Below are 19,472 nucleotides of genomic sequence, written 5' to 3'. Positions count from 1 at the left end.
CCTTGGTAAGGCTTCGTTCAGCCACTCTGCAACAAATCCCATTACATTAGATATGGAACCCCTAGGGGACCCAAGCCTCTGCATATGTTCCCTATCCAGTTGGTCTTTGTCGGATTTCTGTACGGCTTTCTTCTTCCTAGGTTAGGTTGAAAAGAGGGTGCGGATATCTATCCGCCCCATGCCACTATGGGCATACACCTAAGCCAGTGATCCGCCTCGAAAAAGAGAATTTAAATCTGGCTTCCATACCACGCTTTCTGGTTGGTTCATGACTGGTATTGTGTCCCCATTTAATTGCCGGTGTTTGTTAGCCGCGAAAGCCGGGCAATGACGTTGGAAATGCTACAACGTCTCATCATCTTCCCCCCATGCTCTACCCATGCTGCCGCTTCCCACACCGATTTTGCATAAGTGAGCTCGTAGTCCTATGTGTCCTGTTATGATACCGGACGGACAGGGCTAGACGGGAATATGTGGATAAACTTTGAAATCGCATGCCAATATTTCGCTAGTACTTTATTCCATATCTTGTGATGGTATCTTATATATAAAAATCAATTTGTGTTTGTTTGTAGGTTTGTTTGTTTGTTTGTATGTTTGTGTGTTCCTTATAGACTCAGAAACGGCTGAACCGATTTTCTTAAAATTTTCACAGATCGTGCATAATGACCTCGTGGTGGAAATAGGGTAATACATTTTTCGATATTTGAATGTAGAATACGAATCTGATATCCAAATATGGGACCAGCTGTTGGGACCTCTCACCAAAAACATCCCCCAAAGGGGACAAATTTACGACCATAGCAATATGAGGCTCAAATGAAAGGTCCTTGGGAGTAAAGCACGAATTTGATATCAATATTCGGGAATAGTGTCTATGGGGCCACGCCACTCCCACACCACCACCCAAATAGTAAGTATTTTCTGACTTTTGCAATATGAGGCTCAAATAAGAGGTTTTTTAGAGTGGAACACGAATCCGATATATATTTTCAAGGCCAACTTACTGAGTGGCCGCCCAACCCCCAAAACACCCCCCAAGCCGGTCATGTTTGCCGACTAGGAAATATGGGGTTCAAATTAAAGGTATGTGGGAGTAGACCACGTATCTGATATCAACATTAGGAGCCAACTGTCTAGCGGACTTTCCACCACCAAAACAACCCCCAAATAGGACGTATTTGCTCACCAAGACAATTTGGGTCTTATAGAGAGTGGAACTAAATATTCATAGTTTTTAGAGCCAATACCCCAAACCGGACATATTTACTGACTTTTGCAATAAGGAGTTTAAATGAGATTAGAAAACATTTTGATATCCAATTTTGAAGGCAATGGCAATATGGGGTTCAAATAAATGATATATAGATATATGAGAATAGAACACGTTGCTGATATATTTTCCGAACTTAGGGGTTTGGGGACCACCCCAATCCCCAAAACACCCCTTAATCGGGCACATTTACCGACCATGACAATGTGGAGCTTAAATGAAAGGTATTGGGGGGTAGAGCAACAATTGATACCCACTTTCGGGGCCAATTTTCTGGGGGTCTACTCCTTTCCCAAAATACCCCACAAACAGCAATTTTTTACTGGCCATCGCAATATGGGGCTCAAATAGAGGTATTTGGGAGTATAATACGAATTTTATATCCAAATGTAGGACCATGTATTTAGGGCATACCCCTTTCCCAAAACACCCCCAAAGGGAAAAAAATTTTCGACCATGCCAATTTGTGGCTCAAATCAAAGGTATTTGAAATTAGAAAACGAATTTGATAATCTATTTTGGGGCCATGTGTTTGGGGGACGCCTCATCCTGTAAATTCCTCTTAAGCCAATGGCAATATGGGGTTTAAATAAATGGTATTTGAGAGAAGAGCACGATGCTGATATTTTATCAGGGCCAAGTTTCTGTGGGATAACCTCTCCCCCGAAAACACCACTAAATCAGAAATCATGGGAATATCGGGCTGAAATGAAGTATTTTAAGAGTGGAGTATACCTTACATCCAAACTTAAATTCGTAGACCAATAAAGATCATATGGGATTCAGATAAAGGCATTTAAACTGTTAGTCAAGCTAGCATGGTATTTCACTATAAGGTCTTTAATTGCCGAAAATAAATATTCCAAGGAAACTTTTGTTCCATATAAAGTAAAAGAAGGCGCAGCGCAGCGGGCCCGGGTCAGCTAGTAATGGTAAAAAAATTTACGTTTTCATTAAATTTTTTTTGACAGTGCTTGAAAGACTTGCTTTTGTGGAAATTTATGAACTTTGATAACACCATTGTTTTCCTTTAGCCCGTTTATTATGCATTGAAAATGTTTCTTCTCATCATAAGCCTGGAATAATAATTGCATTTGTACAATCTGTAATTGTTTGTTGGCCTGATTGCAACAATTATTGCTAGTTGCCATTATTTCGCATCACTGTTCATTATCCAAGTGATACGTACAGGCAATTGAATCTCTAGTTAGCCGAATAGAGTGTAAAACAATTTAATTTTACATTTCTCTGCCGAATATTAAAATGAGCTCTCCATTCATAACTCCTTGGATAGCAATGTAATTAGCATTTCTTTTTCATATCATTAAGACCACCAGTTTTTGTGTGCATCAGCCACATGGAATATGAATATCAAGATGCAAAATTTGGCTTCCTCAATGGCTTTGGCTTTTCGGAGGATATGGGGTTTTGTAAATGAGGATGGATAGAGCGAATGCAAATGTTACCAATTTGTTGTTGCATTTTAGTTTAATGGTTAAAATTTGTGGCAATTTCCGAAACGATGATATTTCAGTTAACAATAAACGCGAATCATATGGAAAGATGTAGATAGATGGGGATGGTTGCAGATGTTGATGCAACATCATCTTTCTCCCCACTAGGATGGATGCAGAAGAGTGTGAACCACTTAGAAAACGAGCCGTGAACACAGCAAAAGCCACTACACCACATTCAATGATTGTGGCAGATTGTTTTTGCTGTTGATGTTGATTTGCACTGACTACTACTCAGTTGACTCGCTCTGCTGTTGTTTGATTTGGACGGATTGGAGGTGCTTGGTCTTTGGTGTTTACATGGCATTAGGAGGAGGAAGTTGGCATAAAACCATTGTTGTCGATGCCACAGCTTTCAGTTTCTGCTAAGACAACGTGCGGGTAACAACCAAGCAAATCAAAAAAAGAAAAATCGTAAAACTATCAAAGCTAAACCAACTAAAACGAACTCAAAGTGTCTAAGCATAATTTTTGAATTTATTTTAAATTCAGGCCTAAATCTCAAACAAAGTAGATCAATGTGCTGCAAAGAACTGTAATTTTTTTTCCCAGTGTATATTTTGGAGCTGCCTCAAGAGTCTCCATAAAGTTTCGTTTGGCAGCGTTTGCTTTTGTGTGCCTAAACATCGTCGACACAATGATTGATGTAAGTAAATTCTAAATGTGGGCTTGCAATTTTGAAACACTTCATTAACGTTGAAATGTTGAAAAGCCAAGAGTGGTGAACTATGCCAAGGATTTTTGCATACTAATGTGAAGAAATGATTGAAACCATACAATTTTCGAAGATGTGCTTAGCCAATTAAAACATAGATCAACATGTGAAATATGAAAAGTTTATTCAAAATTCATGAATACAGATATTTTTGTCTTCGTTTCATTATCCAAGAAAGTTTCAAAATTATTTCGAAAGAGGTGTGATCAATAATTTGGCTAATCTAACTAATAAAGTGAATAATTCCATAGACATCTGCCATTTGGATGGGCATGAGGCCCTCTTAGTATAGAGATAAGAAAGTCCGCCTATGGCGTTAAACGGCTGGGTTCGAATCCTGGGGGAACATAAATTTTTAGCGGTGGTTATCTTGTCCTTATTCTGGCGACATATGCCAAGTATTCAACCATTTAACAACTTCTCCTCGAAGCGGTGTTGCCCTGCATGCCGTTTGGACTCGGCCGAACCCTTGTGATTATCATTAAGTTTTAACTTTAACGGGACAGCACTCATTGATAGCACTGTTCTTAAAACGAATGTTCATGGATAAGTTTGCATCTTCGTGAGCCTAACACAGAGACTTTAGTATATTCCGAGACTTGACCACGATGTAGGCTCCAAATTTGACTACAGGACTCATGCTCTATTCCCAAAAACATTTTCATTTGCCAATATACGAGGTCCGAGAACAAATTTATTTGCTATCTCTTCGCATGTCCATTTCTATCGACGTTATGTTCTTGCTCTATATAAGAGCTAGGAGATTGAGGATTCTAATCCATAGGATTTTCACAACACTGGGTAGTAGATTCTATAACCACCAACATATGATGGGGGGTATACTAATATAGACAATCTTTTTACAACACCTCGAAATATCCATTTACGACCCTATAAGGAATATATATTCTTGATCGTCGTAGAAGGATAGAAAGTTCGCCTATGACGCTGAGCGCCTGAGTTCGAATCCTGGCGAGAACATCTAGGAAAAAATTTTCAGTGGTGGTAAGCCCCTCCTGATGCTGGCAATATTTATGAGGTACAAACATTCTTCCCAAAGATTTGTTGCACTGCGGCTCCCCGTTTGGACTCGGCAATAAAAGCAGGTCCCATATCATTGAGATTAAAACTTGAATTCGAAAAGTTTGACCCGGTTCCGCAATGGTATGTTCATAGGCAAATTTTCATTTTTGATCGTCGTAGAATTGTAAGACGATCTAGCCTTGTCCGTCCGTCTATCTGTTGTAATCACGTTACAGTCTTTAAAAATAAAGATATTGTGCTGGAACTTTGCACAGATTCTTTTTTCCATAGACCATAGGCAAATTAAGTTAAGAAGATGAGCTATATTAGACTCTGTTAATATTGCCTCCATATAGATCGATCTGCCGATAAATAGTCGTATGTCCACATAGTCATCGTTTTTTCCAGATTTTGTTGAAATTTGGAACAGTACGTTTTGTTAGGTTCCTCGACATTCATGTCAAATAGAATTCCGATCAGTATATATTTGGATATATGTAGCTGCAATTTATAGCGACCTCCCAATTATAGTTGTTGGTCCCGTACATGTTGGTCCCAAGAAACAGAAACGTGAAGGGCTCATTAAGATTTTTTTCCTTCCACACTAATGGCCCCACCCTAATATACATCCAAGGTGGTGGGTGTCCAAAGTTCGGTCCGGTCGTACTTAATGTCCTACTTAAAATCCTACCACCATAGGATGGGGAGCAATGGGGCAATGACATAGGACCGTTTCGCTGTTCTACAGTGTTACATGCGCTTTCGTCGACCACGACCATAACTCGGACTGCGTCGACCCGAAAAGCTTCGGGTTAACCAAGTTTATTGACGGCATTCCTCTGGCCTTCACTGCAAATTCGTCTGCTCTTTCATTCCCCCTTACTCCGCTATGACGCGGCACTCAAACGATGGGGATTGTGCCATACTCAGAGAAGCCGTTAATCTCTTTCTTGCACTCCAAGACTATTCGTGGCATAACCGTCCTGGTTGTTATTGCCCTGATGGCCAGATGGTCAGTATACTGTCCGTAAAGATGTCCACACTCGACGTAATCGCGTGAACACTACACCACCTCACGCATTCCGTGATTGCCCTAATCTCTGTCCGCAGGATCGTATTATGGTCAGGCAGTCGAAAACGGATCTCAGTCTCTGGGTTCTTCATTCATCTGTATAATCTCCCAGATGATAATACCAGTGTTCCGTCAATACAAGACTGACTCTGGCAGCAGTATCTCGCACTCGACCCCAAATGTCATCTCAAGTATCCGATCGGAAACCACTTTAAATCCGTCCGCGTTTCCTATCGATGCCTTTATTATGCCGCAGTGGTGTGACCTGCTGCTATCCTCTATCGATTCTTTCATCACCATAAGTGTCTATGGGTCGGATATCTAGAATAGTCACCAGTGCCCTAGTCGGCGTGGGCCTCATCGCTTCGCCTATGCCAATACAACATGTTCTCTGAAACTGTTGTATTATCCTTACGTTGTACTTATTCTCAATCGCAGTCCACTAAACTACTAGGCTTAAGTAAGTATTGGTCTAATCATGGTCCTTTAGAGCCAGTGGACTATCCTCGGTTTCAGGCCCCATTTCGAGCTTACGGTTCGACCACATAGTGCCCAAAAGCTGTGAGCCTTCTCAGTTCGCTCCTGAATGTGATACTTTCGGGTCCCAAATCACTCTTAAGTATTGACCTTGTCAGATATCGAAATCGTTCTATTGAGCAAACGTGCTGCTTCGAATTGGCCCACCTTCGTCTTTCTCGTGATCAGGCTGATTTCAGTCTTTTGAGACCCCTAGGTCTAGCGCAGTCATATGCCATCAGCAAGACCCTTACGGTCCTTCTGCACAGCTGTTTCGGATTCTTATCTCTAAGAAGCGTAGCATACCGGTTCAAATCCCTCCTCAGTCAGCATTATAATAAGTTATTTATGGTGGTCATCTATAGGAGTGCCGATAAAATGCCCCCTGTGCCACTTTCTCCTTTATATTTATGTCATGGGATCCACAATCTATATTTTATCCAGTCTCCAAGGACCTGGACCGCCCGGTCTGGTCTAAGGATTGGATAGGTGTGTCGGTTCGCATATTGTTAAAAGCCCCTTCGATGTCAATGCATACCGCCAAAGTGTACGTCTTGTCATCGAAGGATTCTTCTATTTAAGGGTGTGAAGTTGAAGTTATTAGTTAAAGTGATTTCAGCCGAAACATGAACCATGGGTGACATTGAAACAAAAAATTAAAATCAATATATCTGTGGCAATTTTGGGTGGATTTTGAAAAATTTGATATCGAAAGAAAGATCCAAGGGAGCAGAATTTGTCACAATAATAGTTTTTGGATAGTTTTTACACAGAAGCATTCATAGAGCCACAAATAGGAATTCAAATTTGGTAAAAAATTTAAAGGGCACATTTCAGGCATTTTTAATAAATATTAACACAGAAAAGTGGCCAATGTAAAGAAGTTCAGCGAATTCGTTACAGAAATCGAGACATTTTAAATTAAGTGGTTATGATTGGTGCCGCGGTTTTAACATTTCTGGTTGGAATATTTTTTAAAAACTTGACATCGATGGAAAGTGAAGGGAAAGAGCAATTCCCTCGTATGATCCGCTTTTTGGTAGCTTAAATATAAAATTTTCCATAAAATTTGACCCGACTGTTTGACAAAATTTGGGGGCCGAATTTCGAACGACTCTGAAAAATATTAACACAGAAAAGTGATTTTTAAAAGAAAGACCCAAGGGAGCAGAATCCGCGAATGCCCTCAAATTGTCCAAATTCGTTACAGCAATTGAGATATTTTAAATTTTCTAGTTGGGCATTAGTGCCACGGTTTGGACATTTCTGGTAGGAATTTGTACATAATTTTGGCAACGACGGAAAACTAAGGGAATGCGCTATTACCACATATTATCCGCAGCTGCATAAAAAAACCAATTAAGTGGGATCCACCTTTTAATTCCATTCGGGCAAATTTCAGGCCAGCATCAGATAAAAACAAGTGAAAGCGTGCTAAGTTCGGCCGGGCCGAATCTTTTATACCCTCCACCATGGAGCGCATTTGTCGAGTTCTTTTCCCGACATCTCTTCTTAAGCAAAAAATTATATAAGAAAAGATTTGCTCTGCTCTTAGAGCGATATCAAGATATGATCCGGTTTAGACCACAATTAAATTATACGTTGGAGACCTGTGTAAAATGTCATCCAATTCGAATAAGAATTGCGCCCTTTGAGGGCTCAAGAAGTAAAATAGAGAGATCGATTTATATGGGAGCTGTATCGGGCTATAGACCGATTCAGACCATAATAAACACGTATGTTGATGGTCATGAGAGGATCCGTTGTACAAAATTTCAGGCAAATCGGATAATAATTGCGACCTCTAGAGGCTCAAGATCCCAGATCGGTTTATATGACAGCTATATCAGGTTATGAACCGAATTGAATCATACTTAGCACAGTTGTTGGATATCATAACAAAACACGTCGTGCAAAATTTCATTCCAATCGGATAAGAATTGCGCCTTCTAGAGGCTCTAGAAGTCAAGACCCAAGATCGGTTTATATGACAGCTATATCAAAACATGGACCGATATGGCCCATTTACAATACCAACCGACCTACACTAATAAAAAGTATTTGTGCAAAATTTCAAGCGGAAGTTAGCGTGCTTTCGACAGACAGACGGACGGACGGACAGACGGACCGACATGGCTAGATCAACATAAAATGTCGCGACGATCAAGAATATATATACTTTATGGGGTCTCAGACGAATATTTCGAGTAGTTACAAACAGAATGACGAAATTAGTTAGGTGGAGGGTATAAAAAATTCTCAGGTAATTTTGGGGGACTATGGAAAATTTGATATCCAAAGAAAGCTCTAAAGGAACAGAATTCGACACAAAAAGCGTGTCGTGTCAAATAGCCACAAAACAGAATAAAAATTTGGTAAATAATTTAAAGGACACATTTCGGGTATATCTAAAAAATACTAACACAGAAAAGTGGCTTTCAAACGAAAGCCCCAATGGGGCAGAATCTGCCAAAGTCCCCAAATTGAATGTATTCGTGACAGAAATCGACAAAATTAGTGGTTGGGCATTATTATCGCGGTTTAGACATTTCTGGTAGCAATTTTTACAAAATGTTGGCTTCGAAGGAATTTTAAAGGAAAGCGCAATTTCCTTATATGACCCGATTTTTTGTAGTCTTATTGTAACTCTATAAAATGCGAGCCAACTTTTTGACTTGAAAATAAAGGGTGATTTTTTAGCTTTTATCTTTTTGTCAAAACTGGTTTAAACAGCTTACACACGTTTCGTGGCTTGTTTCATTGTCAAACACCTTCAGTTCGATCTAATATAATTATGAATAATTATGAATTATACTATGAATTGTCTTACAAACGAACAACGCTTGTAAATTATTGAATTTTATTATCAAAATGCGTGCTCCGTTAAGAAAGTTCATTGCGCGTTTCTTTCATTGAGCGACAAAGCTCATTTTTGGCTCAATGGGTACGTAAATAAGCAGAATTGTCGATTTTGAAGTGAAGATCAGCCAGAAGAATTGCAAGAGCTACCAATGTATTCGGAAAAAGTCACAGTTTGGTGCGGTTTATGGGCTGGTGGTATCATTGGACCGTACTTCTTCAAAGATAAAGCGAATCGAAGGATAACTGTGAATGGTGAGAGCTACCGTGAGATGATATCCAACTTTTTTTACCCAACATTTAAGAGCTTGACTTGCATGACATGTGGGTTCAACAAGAGGCGAATTCGGTGAACATCTTATTTCATGTTCGGGACTGGTCAATTGTCTGCCCAGATCGTGCGATTTAACGCCTTTAAACTATTGTTTGTGGCACTATGTTAAAGCTCATATCTATACAGACAAACTCGCTTTAATTGACGCATTGGAAGACAACATTGAAGCATTTATTTGTGAGATACCGGCCGAAATGTTGGAAAGAGTATGCCAAAATTGGACTAAGCGGATTGACCATTTGAGGAGCAGTCACGATCAACATTTTCATGAAATAATCTTCAAACATTAAATTATATGGACCATACTATCGATTCAAATAAAGATTCCATGTATTTTCTGAATTTTATGTTCTTTTTCGAAAAACTTTCCTATAGCTCTTAAAAAATCACCCTTTATATATTTTTATGGGGTATTGGGCTTTCATTTCGAGATTTTACAAACGCAATGACATCCTATTGTGATTGGCATAAAAAGCTACAATTGTAAGCCTTTATTTAATCTAGGTCTAAAAAATATCGCTTCATTAGCCTATATCGCACCTAAGCGCTCGCCCACATTTAATTCTGCAGTTTTAAATCAGCCTCAATTCAGATATGTTTGTTTATATTCAATGGTGAGTTTAATCAATGACATTGAATGTGGATGAAATATTTTGAGGTGAAGCTGTCAAACCAGCAGAACTGTTACATTAAAGGCTCACATATGCCTCTTTCATGCATGATAAGCAACAAATTTCAAACAAAAAGGTTAACAAAATGTTGTTTGTTCATACAATGGCAATAAACATAATTATTGCCTTTTTGATTACTAGCAAATAAAATTGCAAATTAATGAACAATGGTGGCATGAGCTTGAACCGAAACTGAATTGTCATTGTTTTTATGCACTTGCCCTCTATTGTTGCACCTTTATTTCGATTTAGCCGAAAATAAAATTTAAGACAAAGCACAAATGGGGAATAGTGGTATAATTAAAACCGCAATCTATAATTTGGCAAATTTTTAAAGACAATGGCAGTGACGAAATAAAATTTAAATGATCACACCATGGACCAATTTCGCCGAATTTTTTCAATTGTTCTCAATTTTCTACGATTTTTCTCATTTTAACCAAGAACTTATTAAAAATGTAAGCTCCTACACCCAGAGAAAACGTGCTCATTTTAGTACCATACAGTATTTATGGTAAAGCAGCACCGGATGGAACAAAAACAATACAGGGTGGTTTGAATGAACCATAAAATGATTAGTACCGCTTGGTACCAGCCTTATTACCGAACTGGTATTGGTTTTAGTACCAATCTGTTATTGGTTTTAGTACCAGGCCGTTATTGGTTATTCCAAACACTAATGAACCAAAACCAAAAACCAAAAATGGTATTAAAAATCTTTGCCAATAGCGCGAACAAAATAATACCAGGCGGTGTTGGCAGAGTACCGTTATTTTTCTATCAGTGTACAAAAATAATTCGTTTGATATAAAGGGAATTTTAGCCAAGTAAATTTCTTTTCTGAAAAACGCTGGGGTTTGTTTACGATAAAAGAACGATAAATAAAGATTTGCGATAAATTCTTGCAAGAATTTGTGACATATATAAAGTTTTTCTTTACCCTGACAATGCCTTTCATAAAACATATTATTCGGGATTTGCAACTCCATTATGGTTTTGTATTATGATCTCCTGTATTTGTTATTCTATGTGCCATAGAAAATCTTGTTGTGCTTTCTTGTTCCTGGCAGCCCTTTGTGTTTTGTTCTAATGATATTTGCCATTGGTCATACCAGCATTTTGAACCGAAAGTTTAAAATTTTTAATTTTCCGTGTTTACCATCCGCACTCGTCGGAGTTGCTCAATATTTTGACTGCTCTTTGTTGATTCAAAACAAAAAAGGAAATATGTTGTGTGTGAGGATGTGTCTATACTAGCGACGAGCACACAATTGCAATTATTTGCTAGCCTATGGGTCTGCTTGGGATTATTTTCTTGTGTACGTACAAAGTAATGTGCAATAGAGGGAGTATTTTTGCCAAACACTGGTCTATACGCTCAAATACTCATCCTTTCTCTCTAGTAGGAGAGACTCAGAGAATAATTGTTGGTTCAGTACTCGGATAATCGTTTGCGGCTATCGAAGCACTTTACGACAAAAGCAAAATCCGTCGACGAAGCTGCTAAAGGGTTTACAATAAACAAAGTTAGTTATGTTCAATAATACTACGTTTACGGGTAACGTTTGATATGTTGAAGCAAAACGTTACACGGTTACAATAAAACTTTGTGATAAAAGTATTTTGTTTGTAGTAAACCTTTCCAAAATGTTTTTTTTTGCGTGTAGGGGGTGAAGAAGACTTATCGCGATATCTGGAAGCTATATCACGTTATAGACCTATTTTGGACAGTGCTTACTTTGGATGTTCGAAGTCGTATCAGAACACTCTTTGCAAATTTTCAGCCAAATCGGATAATAACTACGGCTTCCAGAGGCTCAAGATGACAAATCGGGAGATAGGTTTATATGGGAGCTATATCAGGTTATAGACCGATTTGGACCGTACTAGGCACTCTTAGACGCATATTTCGTGGTGTTACAAACGGAATGATGAAATTAGTATTTCCCCATCCTATGGTGGAGGGTATAAAAATATGTAGAAGGGCCTAACACAACTTACTGTTCCAAATTTCAGCGAAATTGGACAATAATGCGCCTTTTCTGGGCCCAAAACCTTAAATCGAGAAATGGGTCTATATGGAAGCTATGTCCAAATCTGTACCGATTTGAGAAATTGAATTGAAGTAGGATACCGAGTGCTCTTACACAACTCACTGTCTCAAATTTCAGCAAAATCGGATAATAAATGTGGCTTTTATGGGCCTAAGACCATAAATCGGCAAAATTCGCAAATTTGCCCATAAACATTCCGTTAACGAACAGGGGCAAACTTCTCACATATCAATGAATGCAGTCCTATTCAAGTTTAAGCTCAATGATAATGGGCCTCCTTTCTATGGCTGATTCCGAAAGGCGTGCCGCAGTGCGACACCTCTTTTGAGGAGAAGTTTTTACAATACATGGCATAGTACCTCACAAACGTTGCCAGCATTAGGTGGAGATAACCATCGCTGAAAATTTTTCTGATGGTCTCGCCAGTATTCGAACCCAGGCGTTTATCGTCATAGGCGGACATGCTAACCTCTGCGCTATGGTGATCTCCACCTTAAACCTGCAAATCGGTCTATATGTGGGCTATATCAAGTTATAGGCCGGTATGACCCATCATCGAACATAAACTGCTTATGGACAAATAAAAAAGGACCTGTGCAAAATTTCAGCTTAATATCTTAATTTTTAAAGAATGTAGCGTGATTTCAACAGACAGAGAGGACGGACATGGCTAGATCGTCTTAGATTTTTACTACGATCAATAATATATACACTTTATAGGGTCGGAAATGGATACTTCGATGTGTTGCGAGCGGAATGACAAAATTAATATATCCGCATCCTTCGGTGGTGGGTATAATAAGGGAACCTACACTAAATATATATCCTTTAAGATGCATTGCTCCTATAGAGGGTGCAATTTTCATTCAATTAGGAAAAAATTTTGTACAATGATTTCTCTCATGACTTCCAACAGACTTTATTAAAGTTGGTTTTTTCGGTCTGTGGATTGAAATTGCTTCTACGTTAATCTATTTATATTGGGTTGCCCAAAAAGTAATTGTCGGTAATATAGTAGTAATATAGTCGGCGTTGGTGGGTGGGATTGGAAGGGTGTGGTATATTTTGAGCTGCTTCCAAGGAACCAAACGGTTAATTCGGATAAATTGAATACAGCCATCAAGGAGAAGCGACCAGAATTGGTCAATCATAAAGGTGTCATATTCCACCAGGACAACGCTAGACCGCACACATCTTTGGTCACTCGCCAAAAACTGAGTGAGCTTGGCTGGGAACTTTTGATGCATCCACCATATAGCCCTGACCTTGCACCATCAGGCTACCATTTATTTCGATCTTTGCAGAACTCCTTAAATGGTAAAACTTTCGGCAATGATGAGGCTATAAAATCGCACTTGGTTCAGTTTTTTGCAGATGAAGGCCAGAAGTTCTATGAGCGTGGAATACTAAATTTGCCAGGAAGATGGCAAAAGGTTATCCAACAAAATGGCAATTATATATTTGATTAAAGTTCATTCTAAGTTTTATTAAAAATGCATTTACTTTCTTTTAAAAAATCCGCAATTACTTTTTAGGCAACCCAATATATAGATATAGCTCCCATATAAAACGGACCTTTCGCTTACAAGCCTCAATTGTTGTCCGATTTGGCTAAAATTAAGCCTGTAGTGTTCTGTTATGACTTTCAACAATTGTGGCAAATACAGCTCACATATATAAACCGATATGACTTCTTTAGTCCCATATTAACCGATTTGACTTCTTGATTCCTTACATGCCGAAATGTTTGTCCGATTTGGCGAAGTTGACAGAAGTTTAGTATGTAGAATAATATTATGTCCTTCAACTAAATTAGGAACCCACCATGGAGTTGGGTTCCGAAGGTTCGGCCTGGCCGAACTTATCACGCTTTTACTTGTTTCATAGTCCTTTCTTCAAGTTTTCCGCATGATGGGCTACTAACCCGACACCCCAACCCATCTTTTTTATCGTTCTACAGGTGAACTCGTGGCACATTTTGGCTCACTAACGGATGTTAAAGGAAGCTAACCAGGTGACACCGTGTGGAGATATGTGTCCACATTTGAGATGAAGGAAGACCAAGATAAGACTGGATTATGCTAAGTCAAAACCAATCAGAACCGTTGCTTGGTTTCTAACATTCCCAAGTCGCCATTTAGTTCTAAAAAAACAACAACTTTATGCACTAATGGGTTAAGGGTTCTGGGCGGTGGATACATATCCACAAGATGATGATGTATATGGTCCCGGCGATAATAGCCCAGGAGGTATTGCTTGCACGGCATGTAGTTAAGTCTTCGCACGAGCAGGATCTCTGTCTCCTGATGGAGGTGGTCCACATAAAAACTGAGGAGACAGACCGTCGCAGTTCGAAAAGCGGTATGACAGATCTGAATATTATTCCACTGCGTGTCACATAGCTGACGAGACCACACTGGGGCAGCACAACTTACCGAAGTTTAAGAGTCTTTCTATATGGTGTTGTGTTATCACTTACAAAATCCACATCTATACTCAACCGAATCCAAATGATAGCTTGTTGGAGCATCTCAGCGGCACTGAGAACGCCATGATCTGGGACATGGCGACCAAAGTCCTAAGGATAAGTGCGATTTCTCTTTGGTTAAGCGTGTGTCCGTAGCCATGAGGAGATTCCTGCAATTAAAGAAGCGGTGGAGTAGCTGAGATATAGTGTATAGACATAAATATCTCCTCAGACAGTCATTAAATCTTTGTAGAACGTATTTTTGAATTGAAACACCATCTTAGACTGGGCCTCAGGGGAGAGCTTGCAAAACAAATACCAGAGGGAACTGGAAAATTTAGAGTTCGCATACGTAAAATCAGTTTTGGTTTTTCTAGATCTCTTAAGGAATCATGTTAATCCAAATAATAAAAATTTTTCTTTTAATTTGTCCATTCTTACAGATACTTTTCACACTATTGTTGGGTAGCTTGGCAACACAGATTGAAGCCCAGGCCTCATCGTTTAGCAGAAGCTATTTTAGTTCAGCAGCGGCAAGTCCCAGTTCTCACTACTATCATCATCAGAGAAGCGGATTTGTGCCTCTAACCTACAAGAGTGATTTGATTAATGAAGAATCCAAACATAAGTCCTCTAAATATGTCAAAAAAGCATACAAAGGATACAACTCGGTGAGATTTGATGATAGAAATTCTGATTAAAGGCATAAACTATTCTTCTTAATATTTCCTTACAGGAAGAGGAAGATGCTTCTTCAGAACGTTACTCATCGGGTGAGTATTCGAATGAGGCACGCCATCCATTTTTGGGCAAAGAACACGATAGTCGTGAATATACCATAGGCACTCACATACGCGTACAACATCCCATAACTGTGCCTAAGAAGGTCAAGGCCTCCTCATATCCAACCAAGAGCGCAAAATTCTCCACTCTTCAAAATATTGGCAGTAGCTATTCCCTGGATAGTTCCCAGGAAAATCATGGAACTTCGGATTACTTTCCCACACCTGTCAAAAAACAAAAATTCCCCAAAGTCTATGAGGCAGATCCTTTCCATGTTATTGCCCCACCCAAATCTACAGCAGCATCTCTGATTGGCCAACACCATTCGAACTCGAATTACGATGTTTTCGAACAGCATGCCGATTCATATGAAAATTCTGACGTATCTCTAAAACAAGTCAAGTCCAGTCTACGAGAACGTTTCAATGGGGTGGCTTCTAAAAAGCAAATCGAGCAGTATTTAAAGGATCAAGAGAAGCTATTGGATGAAGCTCTAAAGCTGCAACTGCTGAGTAGTCCGAAATTTCAAAAACTTCTGAAAACAGCTGAAAAAGAGAATTTCAATAAGGAAATTGATTTTGAAGAGGAATACATTGCCAATGGCCCACCCTCGTTCCGAGAACATTTTCCCAAAGGGGCACTGCATCCGAATTCCAAGCGCTCTCGTAGACGTCCACCCAGCTCGGAATTTAGTCGGCCCCACAAACCAGTGGTAGTATCGAAACCTAGCCGAAAGTATCGTCATGCTTATGTCATTGAGGTGTAAGAGCGCGAAGTGCAGACGTTAGTAGAAGATGACGTTATGATTGTTTTAAGATTAAGTTTTATTTATAATGTTGCTCATAATGAAATTGTTGTTTATAGTATTTAGTGATTAAGACTTTTGGTAATAAATATTAGAAGATAGATTTTTAAATGTTACCGATTTTATTTAAAATCAGTATGTTTTTGTCAAACTTTACAGATAAGCAAATTTTGCCGCGAAGATCCGAATAAGCAACAGCACACAGTGGGATGAGAAAAACAAATGCTGTGGAAAAATTTGTTATGGAAATCGGACCTTAAATGAATCTTTCCGGCCACTGACTGAGGGTTCACCAACAGGTCCCAGGCTTGCTTGAGCACAGTGGGATGAGAAAAAAAAATGTCGTTGAAAAATTTGTTTCGGAAGTTGAACCACTAATGAAACTTTCGCATCATTGACAAAAATTGTGAGGGGGATGATCAAGTCTGAGGGTCCACTAATAGGCTTTCTTGAGCACAGTAGGTTGAGAAAACAAAAATTGGAAAAATTTGTTTTGGAAATCGAATCACAAATGAATTCTTCATAGCACTGGCGAAAATTGTTAGGAGGATGACCAACAGTGAGGGTCCACTAATCGGCTTTCAATGGCCTTCTTGAGCACATTGGGATTAGAAAAAAATTTTTGAAAATGGATCTTTCGAAGCATTAACAAAGTTTATTAGGGGGATGACCAACAGTTTATTAGGGGGATGGTCCGCTAAACGGCTCTAGGCCTTCTAGAGCAAGGTGAATGAACAAAAATATGTTGTTGGAAAATTTTGTTTTGGAAATCGAACCACAAATGAAACTTTCGCATCACTGATAAAAAAAAAATGTCGTTGAAAAATTTGTTTCGGAAGTTGAACCACTAATGAAACTTTCGCATCATTGACAAAAATTGTGAGGGGGATGATCAAGTCTGAGGGTCCACTAATAGGCTTTCTTGAGCACAGTAGGTTGAGAAAAAAAATTGTGGAAAATTTGTTTTGGAAATCGGGCTACATATGAACCTTCCGCAGCATTGACAAAAATTGGCAGCACTGACGGAGATGACCAACTGTGAGGATCCCCTAATAGGCCTTCAATGGCCTTCTTAAGCACAGTGGGATGATAAAAAAATGTTGTTGAAAAATTTATTTTGAAAAAAAAATGACCTACTCTTGGGGTCTGCAATAGGCTCCAGGCCTTCTTGAGCACAGTGGGATGAGAAAAAAATTTTGTGGAAAATTTTGTTTTGGAAATCGGATTTCTAATGAACCTTTTGCAGCACTAACAGGTTGTTAGGGGGATGATCAACTCTGCGGGTTCCTTTGTAATAGACCGATTAGACCGTACTTTGCACAGTCTTTGAAAGTCATAAAAAACACTACATGCTCAGTTTCAGCCAAATCGGACAAAAAACTCCAGGGCTTCATGAGGCCACACATTTTGCAGTATATCTCTCTATATTTTTCAATGTTCCTAAAAATATTTTGATTCGTTCAAAGCTACCAAACTTATATTTAGTTCTTTAAGTCATCCTAGAATATGTTCTGTCGAGAATGTATGGGAATATCACCAAGATATTTTTAAAAAAGGTTAGAATATATGCTGTAACAAAACTTAAAATTTTAGCAGGATTATTTGGACAAAACCCAAAATGCGATCAAATAGAAAAATATCAAATTGAAATTATCATAAAATAAAAATAAACAAGTGAAAGCGTACTAAATTCGGCCGGTCCGAATCTGCTAAAAATGTATACATACCAAACTTCTGTCAAAACAGCAAAAATTAAAGCTTCTAGGAACCGAACAAGGATAATCAAGAAACAGGTTTATATGGGAGCTATATCATGTTATAGACCGATTCGGACCGTACTTGGCAGTTGTTATATCTAAGATCTAGAGATATATCTAAATCTAATCCGACATGGTCCATTTGCAATCCCCAATCACCTACATCAATATAAAGTATCTGTGCAAAATTTCAAGCGGCTAGCTTTACGCGTTCGACTTCTATCGTGATTTCGACAGGCGGACAGACGGACATGGCTAGTTCGACTTAGAACGTCGAGACGATCAAGAAATATATACTTTATGGGGTCTTTGACGAATATTTTGAGGTGTTACAAACGGAATGACTGGATAAGTATACCCCCATCCTATGATGGTGGGTATGAAAAGGATAATGGGAGGTTATAACAAGAAATGCTTGGACGAGAATTGCGCCCTCTAGAGGCTTAATAAGTATATTCGGGGGATCAGTCTATATGGAAGCTATATCAGGTTTTGAACCAATTAGAATCATACATGGTGTACCCGTAGTAGGTGATGGAAAAAGTCTTTATGCAAAATTTCAGCCAAATGGGATAAGAATTGCGCCCTCTAGAGGCTCAAGAAGTATATTCAGGAGATCGGTTTATATGGGAGCCATATCAGGGTTTAGACCGATTCGGACCATATTTAATACATCTGTTGAAGTTCATAGGAAAATTCATCAGCCAAATCGGATAAGAATTGCGATCTCTAGAGGCTCAAGAAACATATTAGTGAGATCGGTTTATATGGGAGCTATATCAGGTTTTGAACTGATTCCAACCATATTTAGTACATCTGTGGAGGTTTGAGAAAAATACATTGTGCAAAATTTCAGTTAGATGGGATAATTTTTGCGCTCTCTAGGGGATCAAGAAATATATTCGGGAGATCGGTGTATATGGGAGTTATATCTAAGCATGGACCGATTTGGCCCATTCACAATCCCAGCCGACCTACATAATAAGATGCATTTGTGCAAAATTTCATGCTCGTAGCTTTACTATTTCGAAAGTTAGACGAACGCACTCAAATTGGGAGAAAATTGCAAAAAAAACTAGTAAAAAATATTCCGTGTGAGAACCGGTAGAGGTATCTCTTTGTAATTTTGAGTAGTTAGAGCTGGTGTGTAAAATTTCACACGAGGCGAGGCGAGAGGACAATTTTTGTCCGATTTGGCTTAAATTTAGCATGAAAAGTTCTGTTATGACTTCCAAGAACTGTGCCATGTACGGTCCAAATTGGTCTATAACCTGATATAGCTCCCATATAAACCGATCTCCCGATTTGACTTTTTGAGCGTCTGGAAGCCGCAATTTTTGTCCAATTTGGCTAAAATTTGGCATGTGGTGTTTCTTTTTAACTCCCAACAACAGTGTCAAGTTCGGTCCAAATCGGTCTATAACCTTATATAGCTCCCATATAGACCGATCTCCCGGTCCAAATCGGTCAATAACCTGATATAGGTTATCATCCGATCTGACTGACAAACAGCAATTTTTGTCCGATTTGGCTGAAATTTTGCATGTAGTGATTTGTTATGACTTCCAACAACTGTGCCAAGTACGACCAAAATCAGTCTATAAGCTGATATAGCTGCCATGTAAATCG

General features: G+C 38.9%; 1 protein-coding gene across 1 annotated transcript in view; it reads left to right on the top strand.

The window, feature by feature from the left end:
- The window catches only part of LOC106083388 (uncharacterized), a gene marked incomplete at its 5' end in the record, with an annotated part of 37,654 nt that extends 21,508 nt beyond the window's left edge, over positions 1-16,146 (top strand). The window contains 2 exons of the mRNA XM_059361582.1: positions 14,942-15,169; positions 15,235-16,146. Coding sequence (XP_059217565.1) covers positions 14,942-15,169; positions 15,235-16,047 — 1,041 coding nt within the window. The remainder of the gene's footprint in view (positions 1-14,941; positions 15,170-15,234) is intronic.
- Between the last annotated feature and the right edge of the window lie 3,326 nt (positions 16,147-19,472).

This window comes from Stomoxys calcitrans, chromosome 2 (genome assembly GCF_963082655.1).
Source record: "Stomoxys calcitrans chromosome 2, idStoCalc2.1, whole genome shotgun sequence".
Lineage (NCBI taxonomy): Eukaryota > Metazoa > Arthropoda > Insecta > Diptera > Muscidae > Stomoxys > Stomoxys calcitrans.
This window is presented reverse-complemented; position numbering and strand designations above follow the sequence as displayed.